Here is a 14,861-nt window from a genome sequence, read left to right as displayed (position 1 = left end):
GATATTATTTGCATATATATAATATATAAATTAAGAGTATTTAATTATCATTTGTAAATTTGTTTATTTTTATAGGTACATAAAATACGCTAATTTTTTTTTTGAATAACGCTACATATATATATTTACTTTATATTATTCACATTTGGTACTTATTCTATTTGTATAAACTATAAAAATAAAAAAAATATATAAGGGAGAATACAATATTTTATAACGCACGATTACAAATATGTATAAATAGTATATTGCTCCGCCCCCTTACGGTATTTATTATGTACTTTTTTTTGAGCATAAAAACAGTTACAACAAATTGTTATAAATAAAGGGAATTTGGGATGCATTGTAATAATATATTATATATATGCGAATAGCTTAACGGTATATTTAATAATTTATTATTTTTTGTAATCATTTATAATATTACGTTGGAAACAAATTATATATAACATATATAGTGCTAAATATTTTAAATGCTATATATATTATGTACCGATTTGTTTGTAAAATTTATATATAAATATATTATGGATTTATTCTTATTTTTTCCTTTATATATAAAATAATATGCTTTAAACGTATCCAATATTTAAATACTACATAAGCTGTATAATGCTCATCAAATTATATATATAGCATACGAGTATTTTTATTTTTATTCATTTACTTTTCCATAAATGCATGCATAAAAACGTTGTTATGCCTTTTAGAGGGAACAAATAGTATACATAAGTATATTATTGGCATAATACATAATTTATTTAAAACACTATATGTTGATATATATATATAAAGGGCGTGATGTTGCTAATATTTTATTATTTTTTTAATATCTGGAAAATCGTGTTATAAAGAAAAATTTTAACACATTAAAAAGTGTATGTAAAAACATGGGCTATTTATAATTGCTCGATATTATTCATATAATACACCATAAACTTGTTCACAAATAATAAAAAATAAAACTTGAAAACATAAAATACATTTTCTATGAGAAAAAGTTTCAAATGTAATAATTATATATGTAAACTTAAATTTGTTATAATATTATTTTTTCCATATTTAATAATACTTTTTCTTTTCTACATTATATAAAATTGGATAATAAAAAATAAATGTTATTTTCCAAAAGGGGAGAAAAGTATACCTTAAGATGCCATAGATTTTAAAGCTTTTCAGTTTTATTAAAACTTATATATTTAAACAATTATAATGAAAACGCTAATTTATTGTAAAGAAAGACAAAATAAAAGGATTTATATTTATTTTATGTAATTTTGAAATATTTTCAAAATGAAAAGATATGGTAATATTAAAATAATGTTTATATTCTTAATTTAGCTAAATGTAAAATATAATAAGTGTATACTTTTGTGTGTTTCATTTAGTTGTATGGTCCAATTTAAATGAAAATAAACAGTATTATTTTTTTTAAATAATATCGACATTGCCCAAGAATATTGTACAACTACAATAATATACATTGTTTGATTTCTCTCGAGTTTTAATAACTTAAATTTTTGTATAGACAAAATTGTAAAAACCTATGAACATTTTTAAAATGCTATCATATTAGTATAATAAAAACATATATAATATCTATATTTATTAGTTTAAAAATTGAGAGCATTGACTATTTAAATAGACATAACGCAATGGGTATCTGTGCGTGTGCAAATATGCATTTATAATTAAATAATTTGAGAAATAATAAAATGTTTAAAATTCAAAATTGTGCGCTAATCTGGAAAAATACGTTTTTCTCATGGCTATGAGTATCGAAAAAAAAAAAAAAAATTTTAAATTAAATAAAATATATGCAATATAAATTTATTTACATATGTTTAAATATAATTATTGGACAGGCAATACGCATTTCTGCAAAAAAATTAATTTTAAAATAAAAACTTTAAAAAAATATGTTCCATCAATAAAAAATATTTCGATAAAATGTGTAGAAAAACAAAATAGCAAAAAAGGGAACAGCACGAACTAAAATAGTAAATAAAAAGAATAAATATTTTTTGGCCATATTTAGCAAGGATTTAATTATATTCAAGTTTATGGTATACATACATATTATGTATATAGTATAGTTCTTCCAACTTTGAGAGAATAAGTGTAAACTGTAATAATGATCTGACGAAATAAATACAACTAATGTAATAGTATTATTTATTAGTTAATCTGAAAAAAAAATTTTCATATAATATTCATCTGCCTAAAATATATATGGGGATATAAAACCCAAATCATCATATAATATATAAATATTTTCAGATCAATGGTGTTTCCAACTTTATTTTTTTCATTATTACTCTGATGCATAATCGTTCATATTTTCAAACAAATAATTTGCAGCCATTTCTTCATTTTTGTCACAAGCAATAAAAGCCTCTAAAGCTACATGCTTGGGAAAACCAAGTGATTCTAATTTTCGAACACTCTCCATTTCACTTTCATTTAATGATGTAATAGGAATATTAAAATTGTCATTGTTTTGATTTGTTTCATCGGTATATTCATAATTTGGTATAAGATCATTTTCTGAATTATTATTATCAGTATCATAATTTTGAAGAGCATTTAAAAATTCATTTTGATTTTCTCTAATATACTCTAAAAGGGATGGGTCTGATCTTCCAATCATTTCTAGAATTTCAGGAATTCTTTGGGGATTTGATAATGCAGCGTCTCTAATAATATTAAAGAAAGGAGAATTTCTAAGCGATTCAGAATTTACTGGCATTTCTTGTCTTTCATTTTCATCTAGCAAATTATAATTCATTAAAAGGTTTGATAAATTTGAATATTTTTCATCACGCTCATTTGGATTTTCAGATGGGTCTTTTATTTCAGATATATCATGGCCATCACCAATAATATCTTGAAACCCATTAGTTAAATAATCAATAGCTACATTAGGATTATTATATGCTAATGTCATTGCCTTTTGTACCAATTCTCTTTCAAATCCCATAGCACAAATATTGTCTATGGTTTCTTTTAATTTATCACCAGTTAATAATATAGATTCAGGATTGCTGATATTTTCACTTTCTTTATTTTCTGTATCTGTATTTTTTGTTTTATCATTATTTTTATCATCGCTATTTTTTTCATCCTTATTTTTTAACGAATCTGATGAAGCTAATTCGTTTGCATTTTTTGTTGAATTATTTTTTTTACTTGTAATTATTTTTCTGGTTACCATAACTATAACTATATCATTTTCTTTTAGTATATCAACGACTTTATGTTCATTCATTAATATATTGCCACTGAATATTAATTTTTGTTTATCACAAGGCATTTCAGGAAAAACATTTTCGATTTTTTTCTTTAAATCAGAAATTGTATCATTACTATCTACGTTTATTTCTTCTTCGGTATTTTGCAGTGTCCTTACTTTTATTTTCATTTTACCTACGATTTTTTATATACTATTTTATTTTATCAAAAATGAGTAAATTATCAAATTACTCAATGTTTTGTTCAGAGACCATACACATAAGTTAGCAAGTAAACATATAAATAGGTTTATATTTATCGCTACTTATATAAGGTTTGATTATTTGGCACAATAAATATATTTATTTGTCTGGGTCTTTCTCTATAACTATATATATACATGTGCCACTTATATTCGTGATATGTAATATATGGGAAACAAATAAATCATTTAATATCAAAGTATTAAAACTATATTACCTTTGAGTGATGAAGTGGAAGAATATTCGATCATACAAGGTATATAAATATATATGCATATACATATAATATATATCAAGCAAAATATAAAAAGCTAATAATAAGAAATATTATGTATATAACTTTATAAAAATTCAAACATGAAATAAAATATATATATTGTTTATATTTATATATAATGAAAATCATAAAAATGCAAATAATGATAAAATTTGAATAATGTGAAATCCTATACAAGCAAATGAAAACAGTATTGGTACTTTGGATTGGTTGTGTTTAATTTTTTATTTTTTATTCATAAAAAAAATTAATGATAAAAGATACAATTAATTTGAAATATTTATTTGATTGTTTTAATTTTTTTTATTGTTATATGGTGTATTTATTACTATCCTCATTTATCTTATTATATCTGTTTTTTGCTTTTTTATTTATTTTCCTAAATATATAATTATTTTTTATAAGCTATAGCACAAAAACCCTTAAAAAAATGGAGATTATTATATAATGCATACAGTTTTATATAGTGTTAATTTATGTCATATCCAAAATTCAATAGTGTGAATTAACAATCATCTACTGCATATTTTTGAATATATAAAATAAAAAAATTAAAATTGAGATGTTTTTTAATAGAAAGAAGAAAACTATATATATTTCCATATAATGCATAATATATGAATTTATAAATTAAAATTTGTTATTTTTTCGTATGCTTTGTTTGATCGTTTTTTTGGTAATATATGCATACACATATATATTCTTCGATGAACATATTAAATATTTAATAAGAAAAAGTACGTCAATAACACAACAAAAAAAAAGTTTGTTTTCCTTTTATTATTTGTTTAAACTAAGAGAAATATACTTTGTTAAGAACATTTCATAATTCATATGTCATTTATTAAGTCCTTTTGGGTTGTTACTCTATAATTGGAACTTCATTATAAAATTTATGTATATCCCTTTTATATTTATGATATATATGCCTATATATATTAAAAATATTTATGGGCATTTTGTGCATGTAATAGTACATGGTTGTTGGAATACTTGTTTCTTTTTCATTTTTTGGTGTATTGCCTTTTTACTAAAAAATTAGAATTAAAAATATAGAAAAATGTGTTTTTACAATAAGAATTGCGTTTTCAATGATAATTTTATCCAAAGTTCAAATAATTAAACACTGCAATTTGCTTTCATTAAAAAATAGTATTAAAAATATGTGCAATATATATTATTAAAATTATTTAAAATATAATTTCCTACTATAATATAGCATAATATGTATAGACCTACTTGTATGTTATCAAATAATACAAGCAATACATATGTGGGGACATACATAATTTTCCATGTTTGTTTATAATAACAAATTCAGTTTTGGTTGAATAAAACAGTTTACGTCAATGTTCAAGCTTAAGAATATTTTAAAGGAAAGTAAAGAAGTAAATAAAGTTAATAATTACATATTTAAAAGATATTTAACAAAAATAAGCCCCTATTTTGTATACAGGAATAATGCAAATGAATTTAATACAACTATTCAAAACGAGATTAAGATTAAGCATATGAATTCCTCTGTTTTATGCATTTTTTCTAATATGCTACTAAAAGAAAATATAAAAAATGATTTTATTTGGAAACAAGTTGAAAGGCGATCTTATGAAATAATAGACAGATTTGAAGTTGGAGAAATCGCTTCATTTTTATTTTGTTTAAGTAAGGCTCGATATGAAACTAATTTATATGATAGTTTCATTCCCATAATAAAAAGAAAATTCGAATATCTCAACACATCAAATCTAGCTATGCTAATATCTAGCTATTCAAAAAGGAAAAAAGAAGATTTAATAATTTTGTTAAAAGATGAACTAAAAAAAAAAGTACACACACTTTATAATATAGTTGAAATATCTATGATTTTAAATGCCTTAGTTAAATGTAAAATACAGGATGATGAATTATTTATTAAATTGGATAATATAATTGTTGACAATGTATTTCATAAGCATGTGCATATTAGAGATATATGTGTAATATCTTATTGTTATGCAAGTATATTATATAAAAATATGAATATTTTTAAAATATTATCTCAAAAAATTATTACTCTTTTTGATGACGCGAATTTAGTAGACATATGTAGAATATTGTATACATATATAAAGATCGACCAAAATTATAATCATATATTAAAATTATCAACTCTCAAATTAAATGTTTGTATGCACAAAAGTAGTATTAGCGAAGTTATTAATTGCATACACTTCTTACCTTTATTAAAAGATCTTATAGAAAACGATGACTGTAATAATATCAAAAAAAGAAAAGACATTGAGATATGTAAAGATAAAAGTATGAATTATTACATTGAATACGCAAATTTATTTAACTATATTTTAAATGTATTTAATGATAAACTAACAAGTTATGTAAATTTATTAAATGCAAACCAAATTAGTAACATATTTTATATATATTCAAGATATAATATACTTATATCACTGCAAAAATTCGAAATATTTATATCACAAATTCAAAATATAGAGTTATCAGATGAATTAAAAATTTATATTCTATATTCTTTGTCCATTCTTTTAAAAAATTATGAAAATACCACGATTTTTAATTTTGATATTTTTGACGTAAATAAAATTTTTATTAAAGGAAATTCAGAAAATTATAGCTATGAAAATAAAAATTATAAAAAGGAAGTTAATACATTAAAATGTGTTAACAAGCCAAATTCTGAAGTATTAAAAAAAAAAATAACCAGCTGTTTAAAGCTATGGGAAAATAGCATAAATTTATTCATAAATAATTATGATACCTGCTCAATTCAGGATATTATAAAGGTATTAAATATATTTTTAATATTAAACCACATAAATGATTTTATTATATATAGTATAAAAAGTTACATTATAATTAATTATAAAAAGATAAACGAACATAATTCATATTCCTTAATGTTTTATTTCCAAAAGTTAAATGTATTAAATAATGATGAAGATCTAATAGAAATCCTTAAATATAAAATCAGATAGCTTAAGTTAAATATTTATAACATAATCCAAAAAAAAAAATTATTTTTTTTATGATTTGCATATTTTTATCCGCTGTGTATGTTTATATATATATTTTTTTTTTTAAATAGTTTTATAATTGTAATAAAAAATTTTCGTCTATATCAAAAAATATTTTTCGGCATTTTAATTTAAGCTTTAATTTTTTTATGTATTTTCATTTATCTTTACATTTTTCATATTTGATATGCGGGACTTATTAATTTTTATTAAATTGTAATTTTAAACGCGAAAATCATTTTGTATGAATGCTATGTATATATAAAGACTTATTTTAATACAAAATAATATCCATATGTTTTTATGTAATATTCATTTTTCATAAAATCAGAAATAAAAAAATCACAATTACAAAAAAAAATATATATTTAAATCGTACATATTTAAGATGGGGCGTTTAGGAGAGATGTCCAATTGCTGTTGTTTGCCATTAGGAGGAGGATGTATATTATCAGCAGTGATTATTTTCTTCCGTTTTCTTGGATTTTTCATGGAGAAAAATTCGACTATTAAGATAATTAATATCATATTATATGCTGTATTGTGCAGTTTTATTATGCTTGGAATAATATTTAAGAATTTTATTATATTTTACATTGTTACTGCACTTATAATTATGTATATAATTGATATTATTATAATATTTTTTGTTATTTTGGTGTCTTATTTATCAATTGGCAATAACTTAAATTTTACACCTATAGCGATCGTGTTATTTACGTTATTTACAAGCATGCTTATTATGTTATTATTTTTGAATATATTTTTATCAATGGCTAATGTTTTGAAAGAAGGAGGTACAGGATGGGAAAACAAAAACTATAAGCAAATACGAGCGGAGAAAGATGCAATTATTAGTAAGGACGAACAGAAGATACTTGATAATCAAACAGCACAGAATAACTACATGATATAAATTTCTTATAGACAAAATATTTTGAAAAAATCCTGTAGTTAAATATATATTTAAGCGATTCGTTATATATATTTTTCTTTTTATTTATAAAAAGAATGTATACATATTCCCTATAATTTTTCGATTTTTTTATGCATGCCTATGAGAGTAATATTTCTCATATTTCGTTCTGTTTGGTATTCACATTAAATTGTTTGTAAAACCGTTCGCTTCTGTTTATATTCATAATGGTTTATACAAGAAAATGCTGCATTTATTATATTGCGAAAAAACATGAGAACGAATAAAACATAATAGTAAAATTATACTATAAAATTATACGCATAACTCGAAATATAATGAAATAAATAAAACAACATGATATCCATTATTATATTATATTATATATTTTTTGGTTTAAGTATATGAAAAAATGAAATGCATCTTTAAAAATGTGGTGTATAGGCATTTGGTGTCGATTAGAAAACAGTTGTCTTAGTGAAATCGTTATTTCATGTTTTTATTATACTAGTGTAGCTTTTTTATTTTTTATTTTAAATGGTATATACTTATGCGAAATTCGGATTAAAGAAAGGATAATGTTTCTTTACAATAATAAGGCCAAAACAATTGGAATACATGTGTGTAACTCAGTGGAATAACTAAGCTTGTTTTTATACGCATATTTATTTCTATTGGATCCATAATAAGAATAATTTGTATTGGGGTTACATTGGTTTTATATACTATATAGTGTAAATTTCATAATACGAAGAATAAGTATTTAAAAGAAATAGAAAACACAATACTTTACCTATTAATATATATAAACAAAGTTATAAATCTAACGATGTGATGGAAATGTTAATTTATATATATATGTATTTAAATGTGAAAGGGAAAATCCCATTACGGTAAATTACACATACCTATATTTTTATCATTATTTCCTATTTAAAAGATGATAAAAAAATATTTTTAAATGATGTAAACTTTATAAGCTTAAATAATAAAAAGCTACATTGTGCTTTAATATGAGGATTTTAAATATAATTAAAATATGTAATTTTTTTCAGGTTAATATCCGTATTTATATGCTTTTACAAGAATTTGAAAAAAATAAATTATAAGTAGGCCCACCCAAGTGTAATTAATGTAATAAGCATTACTGTATAAAATAAAACACAAATATATATCATTGAATTATTATTATTTTTTTAATTTGCTTTCGATGTTAATACTTCATAAAACACCCCACCAGTTAGTGCCAATTATTCGTAACCACAACATAAAATATTCCTTACACAAAATAAATAAACAAACATGATAAAAATTGTGGATGAGTAAATAAATTAAGTAAAAATAATTTGTATAAAGCGATACCCGCAGTAATGTATAAATATATATAGTGTAAAAAAGTATTGTATATATATTTTTTTTAATTTTTATATATATGCACGATATAGTTTTGACATTGTTAGTATATATAGCCTATTAACTTTCAATTACCAATTATAAACTCATATTATTTTATATTTTTTCAAACAAATTTTTAGTAGGATTAAAATGAACACTTAAGCTTATTTCATAGGTTTATAAATCAATCTATGGAAATATAAGAATTAAATCAATGCAAAAAGAAAAAAAGGTTAAGAAGTATTAAAATAATAAAATATTTATAATTATGCATAATATTTATATTTAATACGATATATATAATAATTACAATTTTTTTCTAAAGTAAAAAAAAAAAATCTTAACACTTTTAAAGTTCCTTTGTGAACATTTTAGGTTTATTATATAAATATAAATATAAACATATACACATATTCCAATACATAACAATAATAATCATAGAAGTGTAGTAAAAATGATGCAATACAGTACTGACTTTATGAGCCAGATTGATAATTTGATAAACGATGAGGAAGAAAATGTCAATACTACTGATGAACTTGAATTTTGTATAGCCCCAATAAGCGTTCCAAGAAATTTCATAAAATATGCAAAAACAGAAAATAAAAAATTGTTTGATTTTCATAAGGGTACTACAACATTAGCATTTAAATTTAAGGAAGGTATTATTGTCGCAGTGGATTCAAGAGCTTCCATGGGTTCTTTTATATCTTCTCAAAATGTAGAAAAAATTATTGAAATAAATAAATACATATTAGGAACAATGGCAGGTGGAGCAGCTGATTGTTTTTATTGGGAAAAATATTTAGGTCAAATAATTAAAATATATGAATTAAGAAATAATGAAAAAATATCAGTTAGAGCAGCTAGTACAATATTAAGTAATATTTTATATCAATACAAAGGATATGGTTTATGCTGTGGAATAATATTAAGTGGTTATGACCATACTGGATTTAATATGTTTTATATTGATGATGAAGGTAAAAAAGTTGAGGGGAATTTATTTAGTTGTGGTAGTGGTAGTACATATGCTTATTCTATTTTGGATTCCGCCTATGATTATAATTTATCAGTTGACCAAGCAGTTGAGCTTGGTAGAAATGCAATTTATCATGCTACGTTTAGAGATGGAGGTTCGGGTGGAAAAGTAAGAGTTTTTTATATACATAAAAATGGATATAGCAAAATTATTGAAGGTGAAGACGTATATGATTTACACTATCACTATACAAACCCATCACAAAAGGATCAATATGTTATGTAATATATGTCTTGCCTTTGTAAGTACACACATATATATATACTTATATGCATTTCCTGGAATATTTATTATTTCAAAAGCATGGGTATAATTCTGTTATAAATTACTTTTGTTTTTTTCCCATTTATATATATTTTTTTTTTCTATTGCAATACTTAAATGGAATAATTCCTATGAATTTTTTTTTTTCAACAAAGGAATATACTGATTTCAATTATCATTTTTATGTACATAATATCTATATATTTTAATAATTTATAACTAAAAGATACGAAAAATGCTTAAGTTTTTTATATAATTTTTTAAAGGAAAAAATAAAAATAAAACAATGTAATAAAAGAAAATAAAAACCAAAACATATCATGTAATATGAAAGAAACAAAATTGGTATCATCGAATAAGTAAGAATGGACATAATTTTTGTCAAAAAAAATGTGTAGAAAAAATTAATATATATATATATATATATATATATATACATATGTCTATAGGGAGGTAATTTAAAAAAAAAAATTTACGAGTTTGTTCCCCCTCGAAATAAAATTTATTGTACTATAATTTGAATGTACATTGATTTCTTTTTATTAAATATAAGAGATTATTTGAATCATAAATAAGGTTTTTAATAAGTAACTAACTAATACAGAAACTATAGAATAAAAAATGTAATTTCCATCATTTGATATAAATATATTATAAGCTATTATGTTACAAACAAGTGTGTAGATATTTAAATATATATTTATGTAATTATAATTAAATATCTTTAAAATAAAATATATAAGTAATGGATAATTACTTAATATAAAAAGCATAAAAAGATAATTATATTTAACCATAATAATATTTATTTTATATCTTCTTTGTTGATATAATTTAAAAAAGTATGTAAATGCACATAAAAGTAAAAAATATATTAAATAATTAATTGTTACAAATTTTAATTTTTTAAATGAGAATGACGAATTACATATTTTTAAAATATATTTTTCGTTGTCTAAATTTGAATATAATATTTTGGAATACATACTAATTTGTTCAACACTAAAATTGTTTTGATCCATATTCTGTTTACCCTTTATATCTTTTTCCATCTTAGTTTTGTCAAGAACTAAATTTATATTTTTTAAAAAATATGGGCAAACATTTTCTAAGCCATTTATGTTATATTCACTATTTTCGTATTCATAACACATTGAATTTTTTTTTTCTAAAACATTAAATTCATATTTTTGTTTTCCATAACAAATATCATTGCTACTATCATTTTGTATGTAGACAGTTTCTTCATTTTTTAAATAACTATTTTTGAGAGCATAATTTGGTTCATAAAAAAATATATTACGTAAAAAGGATATTATATAATTTATATCATATGTTTTATTTTCAATATGATCAAAAATTATTTTATATCCTTTATTATGATCATATATAAGCACATTTATTGTTTGGTTCAAGTTTGTGTTTTCATCAAAATTTTTAAAGGTTATAAAATTATTTTTTAGCAATGTTTTCCTTTTTTTCATATAAAAAATTGATTCATATTTTATTCTATTTTTAATAAAATTTATACCTTTTTCGAGATAATATGTTACCCCATATTGTCTTTTTGTATTAGTTACATTAATATCACTAGTTTGTTTTGCATTTATAATATTATTAACGTTTTCTTCTTTTCTTCTAATTATATATTTTTTTTTTTCATCTATCTCATCATTATCAATAATTTTGCATTTGTGTCCATTATGAATATTAAATCGGTTATTTTTATTATTATTATTATGTAATAATAGATTTATAATCCATTCATCATGATCAGAGTATTTGTTATATTTATTTGGTATACATATATTTTCATTTTTAAATTTGTTGTCAAAAATACAAGTTAAAAGTTTGTTTTTATATATATTAACTAAGTTTGATATATTTGAATTATGGAAAATATTATGTAAACCATATAAATTATTTTTTTCATTATATTTATATGTAAATAATGTATAAGAAGAACAATTATAACTTGGCGATGTATTTTGAATAGATATATCTAAATCTGTATTCATTAAAAATATATTTGTAAACTTATTATTTGCATAATCATTTTCAAATTTAGGATGTAAATATACATTTATTATTAAAAATATTATTATAATTTTAAAAAAAAATACATGTATAAATTTATCACTATATTTTAATCTATTGAAAACAATATGTCTATATATTTCTGGTCTTAAAAATAATATATTCATAAATATTATAAAACTATTTTTTTCTATATATTCATCGCATATTTTATTACAATTGTGACATTCGTTGAGCTTTATATTGCTTTTGTCAAAAATGGTGTAAATTTGGGAATTACACCAACCACATTTTATGCAAATCATTTATTCGTCGCTATGTGTGTGCAAATGAAAATTTAATATCGTAATGGTGAGCTGATTGCTTGTATAATAGCTACATAGTTAGCTGATAACTTATATAGCTATTAATCAGTTTATAATATATACATTTTTTTAAATCATTTCAAGTTTAAAAAAAAAGGAAAATGAGCGTCAATAAATGGGCTATTTGTCCTGATTAAGTACACACTAACGATATGGCATTTTTATATTATATATATATGCATATATATTATATGCGAATTTAATTTTTGTAAAAATTGTAATTTATATTTTCCAAAATTACAAGTTTACTAGTTTTGTTTTCATTTTTTTAATATTACATATATATAATATACATATAATGCGCAATATGCACACATATCATTCTTAACATTCTTTGCTTATTGCTCATTCATATTAATTTATGTTTCTCTGAGTCATTTTTTTTTGTCAGTATAAAATCAATGTTTACAAAAAAATACCAAATAATAATACCTCAAAAAAGGAAAGATATAAAAAAAATAGAAAACAAAAAAGAATAACAATGTAGTGGTAATTAATAAAACAATTAACCATAGAAGATGTGCAACAAATAAATAGTAATAAAATATATGCATATATACATAAATAACGGCGATGATGAATTTAAAATAAATTTATCAGCTTGGGCATATTTAAATTAAAGACTATTTAAAAAAATTAAATTTATATGGATGCATATTTCTTTATGTGTAAAGCATAATTACACAATATATGCATACATACATATACATAGCTTATCTTCTTTTTCTGTATAAATAGTTCATTAAAAATAACAAAAATAGAAAAAATAATACAAGATAAACCATATATTTATTCCCCTATAAAAAATCCCAAAATTATGAATGTAAGGCTTCCTCGGTTTGTTTAAATGCGGTTTATACGAATTTGCGCTTTAATATTTTTTTTTTTTTTTTTGGAGTATTTTTACATTATTCCCTTACCTTTCTTTTTATGATATTTTTAACATTCCTATAAACACTTGTCAGCTTTCTATTGACGTTATCAATTTTATCCGACTAAAATAAAATAGTCACAAAAAAAAGAGCAACTTATATGGCCATATATAAATATAATAAAAAAAGACTAAATAAATATGTACTAAAATTTTAGTTTCATATAATTTTACCAAATTGTGTAAAAGCGAGTTAGATGTTTTGACTTCATCTCTCATGTTTGATCCAATCTAAAAAAAGGAAAAATTATTTTGAAAGCATTAGTAACTATAAAATAGCGTTTTGGCAATTATGTAATTAAAACAGGTGTTAGTTTAAACTTTTAAGGTATATGCAACATGTATATATATATGTGCCAGTTGGTGATAAATATAAAAATAAGTTTATTTACCAATTTTAAGGTCTGAACTTTGCTTTCTAAATCTAGGATGTAATTATCATTTTCTTCTAAATATATATTTATATTTTCATTATATAAATCATAGTTTTTATTTTTTTTCTTTCTCGAGTTAAAATCCATATTAAATAAAAAAAATTAAAAAAACATTCTACCTTCTATATTTTGGTACACAAAATAAGCTAATTCTACTATTAAACCAGTAAATATTTCTTTAATAAATAATTTGTTGTATGATAATAAAACTATGCCTTTTTTTCACATCAATAGATATATTGCCCAAATATAATTTAAAAATATTATTAAAATCAAACTTTATTTTTATTTTTTTTTTATTCTTCCCCCTTTTATTAAAGTTGTGTTTAAATAATAAAAGTCATTGATTTTGAAGAGATTTATTCATAAGCGTTTTAATAAAAAATAATTTTGCATAGCTTTTCGCATAAAAAAAATAACTATTGAATTTAATATACACATAATATACATTTGCATATATTTAAATGAATACGCAAAGAGAGCACTGAATCTTTATAAATATGTTATTAAACATATATCAACGAATGATGAATAAATGGGAATGCATAAACCTCGCGTAATAGTTAAGGGATATATATTATAGTTAAAATAAATAAATAATTTTATATTATATTTAAACAAATTTTAAAATACAGAATTTAATTTTTTATGTACAATTTTTTTAATAATGCCAACAA

The 14,861-nt window shown here is 21.3% G+C and overlaps 6 protein-coding genes across 6 annotated transcripts; 3 read left to right on the top strand and 3 right to left on the bottom strand.

Annotated features, from left to right (window-relative positions):
* Positions 1-2,314: 2,314 nt before the first annotated feature.
* On the bottom strand, positions 2,315-3,421 carry PBANKA_1210100 (DNA repair protein RAD23, putative; the record flags this gene model as incomplete). The annotated part of the gene is made up of 1 exon (XM_034566154.1): positions 2,315-3,421. One exon carries the CDS (start codon positions 3,419-3,421, stop codon positions 2,315-2,317), a length of 1,107 nt encoding a protein of 368 aa, XP_034422779.1.
* A 1,699-nt stretch (positions 3,422-5,120) lies between these two features.
* On the top strand, positions 5,121-6,761 carry PBANKA_1210000 (heptatricopeptide repeat-containing protein, putative; the record flags this gene model as incomplete). The annotated part of the gene is made up of 1 exon (XM_034566153.1): positions 5,121-6,761. One exon carries the CDS (start codon positions 5,121-5,123, stop codon positions 6,759-6,761), a length of 1,641 nt encoding a protein of 546 aa, XP_034422778.1.
* A 427-nt stretch (positions 6,762-7,188) lies between these two features.
* PBANKA_1209900 (conserved protein, unknown function) lies at positions 7,189-7,716 on the top strand (the record flags this gene model as incomplete). The annotated part of the gene is made up of 1 exon (XM_034566151.1): positions 7,189-7,716. The coding sequence occupies one exon, from the start codon at positions 7,189-7,191 to the stop codon at positions 7,714-7,716; it is 528 nt and encodes a 175-aa protein (XP_034422777.1).
* Positions 7,717-9,565: 1,849 nt separating this feature from the next.
* PBANKA_1209800 (proteasome subunit beta type-5, putative) lies at positions 9,566-10,378 on the top strand (the record flags this gene model as incomplete). Its single annotated transcript, XM_034566150.1, has 1 exon — positions 9,566-10,378. One exon carries the CDS (start codon positions 9,566-9,568, stop codon positions 10,376-10,378), a length of 813 nt encoding a protein of 270 aa, XP_034422776.1.
* Positions 10,379-10,959: 581 nt separating this feature from the next.
* Positions 10,960-12,759, bottom strand: PBANKA_1209700 (protein ARV1, putative; the record flags this gene model as incomplete). The annotated part of the gene is made up of 1 exon (XM_034566149.1): positions 10,960-12,759. One exon carries the CDS (start codon positions 12,757-12,759, stop codon positions 10,960-10,962), a length of 1,800 nt encoding a protein of 599 aa, XP_034422775.1.
* A 773-nt stretch (positions 12,760-13,532) lies between these two features.
* Positions 13,533-14,271, bottom strand: PBANKA_1209600 (BET1-like protein, putative; the record flags this gene model as incomplete). The annotated part of the gene is made up of 4 exons (XM_034566148.1): positions 13,533-13,616; positions 13,740-13,814; positions 13,925-13,981; positions 14,143-14,271. 4 exons carry the CDS (start codon positions 14,269-14,271, stop codon positions 13,533-13,535), a joined length of 345 nt encoding a protein of 114 aa, XP_034422774.1.
* Between the last annotated feature and the right edge of the window lie 590 nt (positions 14,272-14,861).

This window comes from Plasmodium berghei (assembly GCF_900002375.2).
Source record: "Plasmodium berghei ANKA genome assembly, chromosome: 12".
In the NCBI taxonomy this organism is placed as follows: domain Eukaryota; phylum Apicomplexa; class Aconoidasida; order Haemosporida; family Plasmodiidae; genus Plasmodium; species Plasmodium berghei.
Note: the sequence above shows the minus strand (reverse complement) of the source record. Positions and strands in the feature narration are given on the sequence as shown.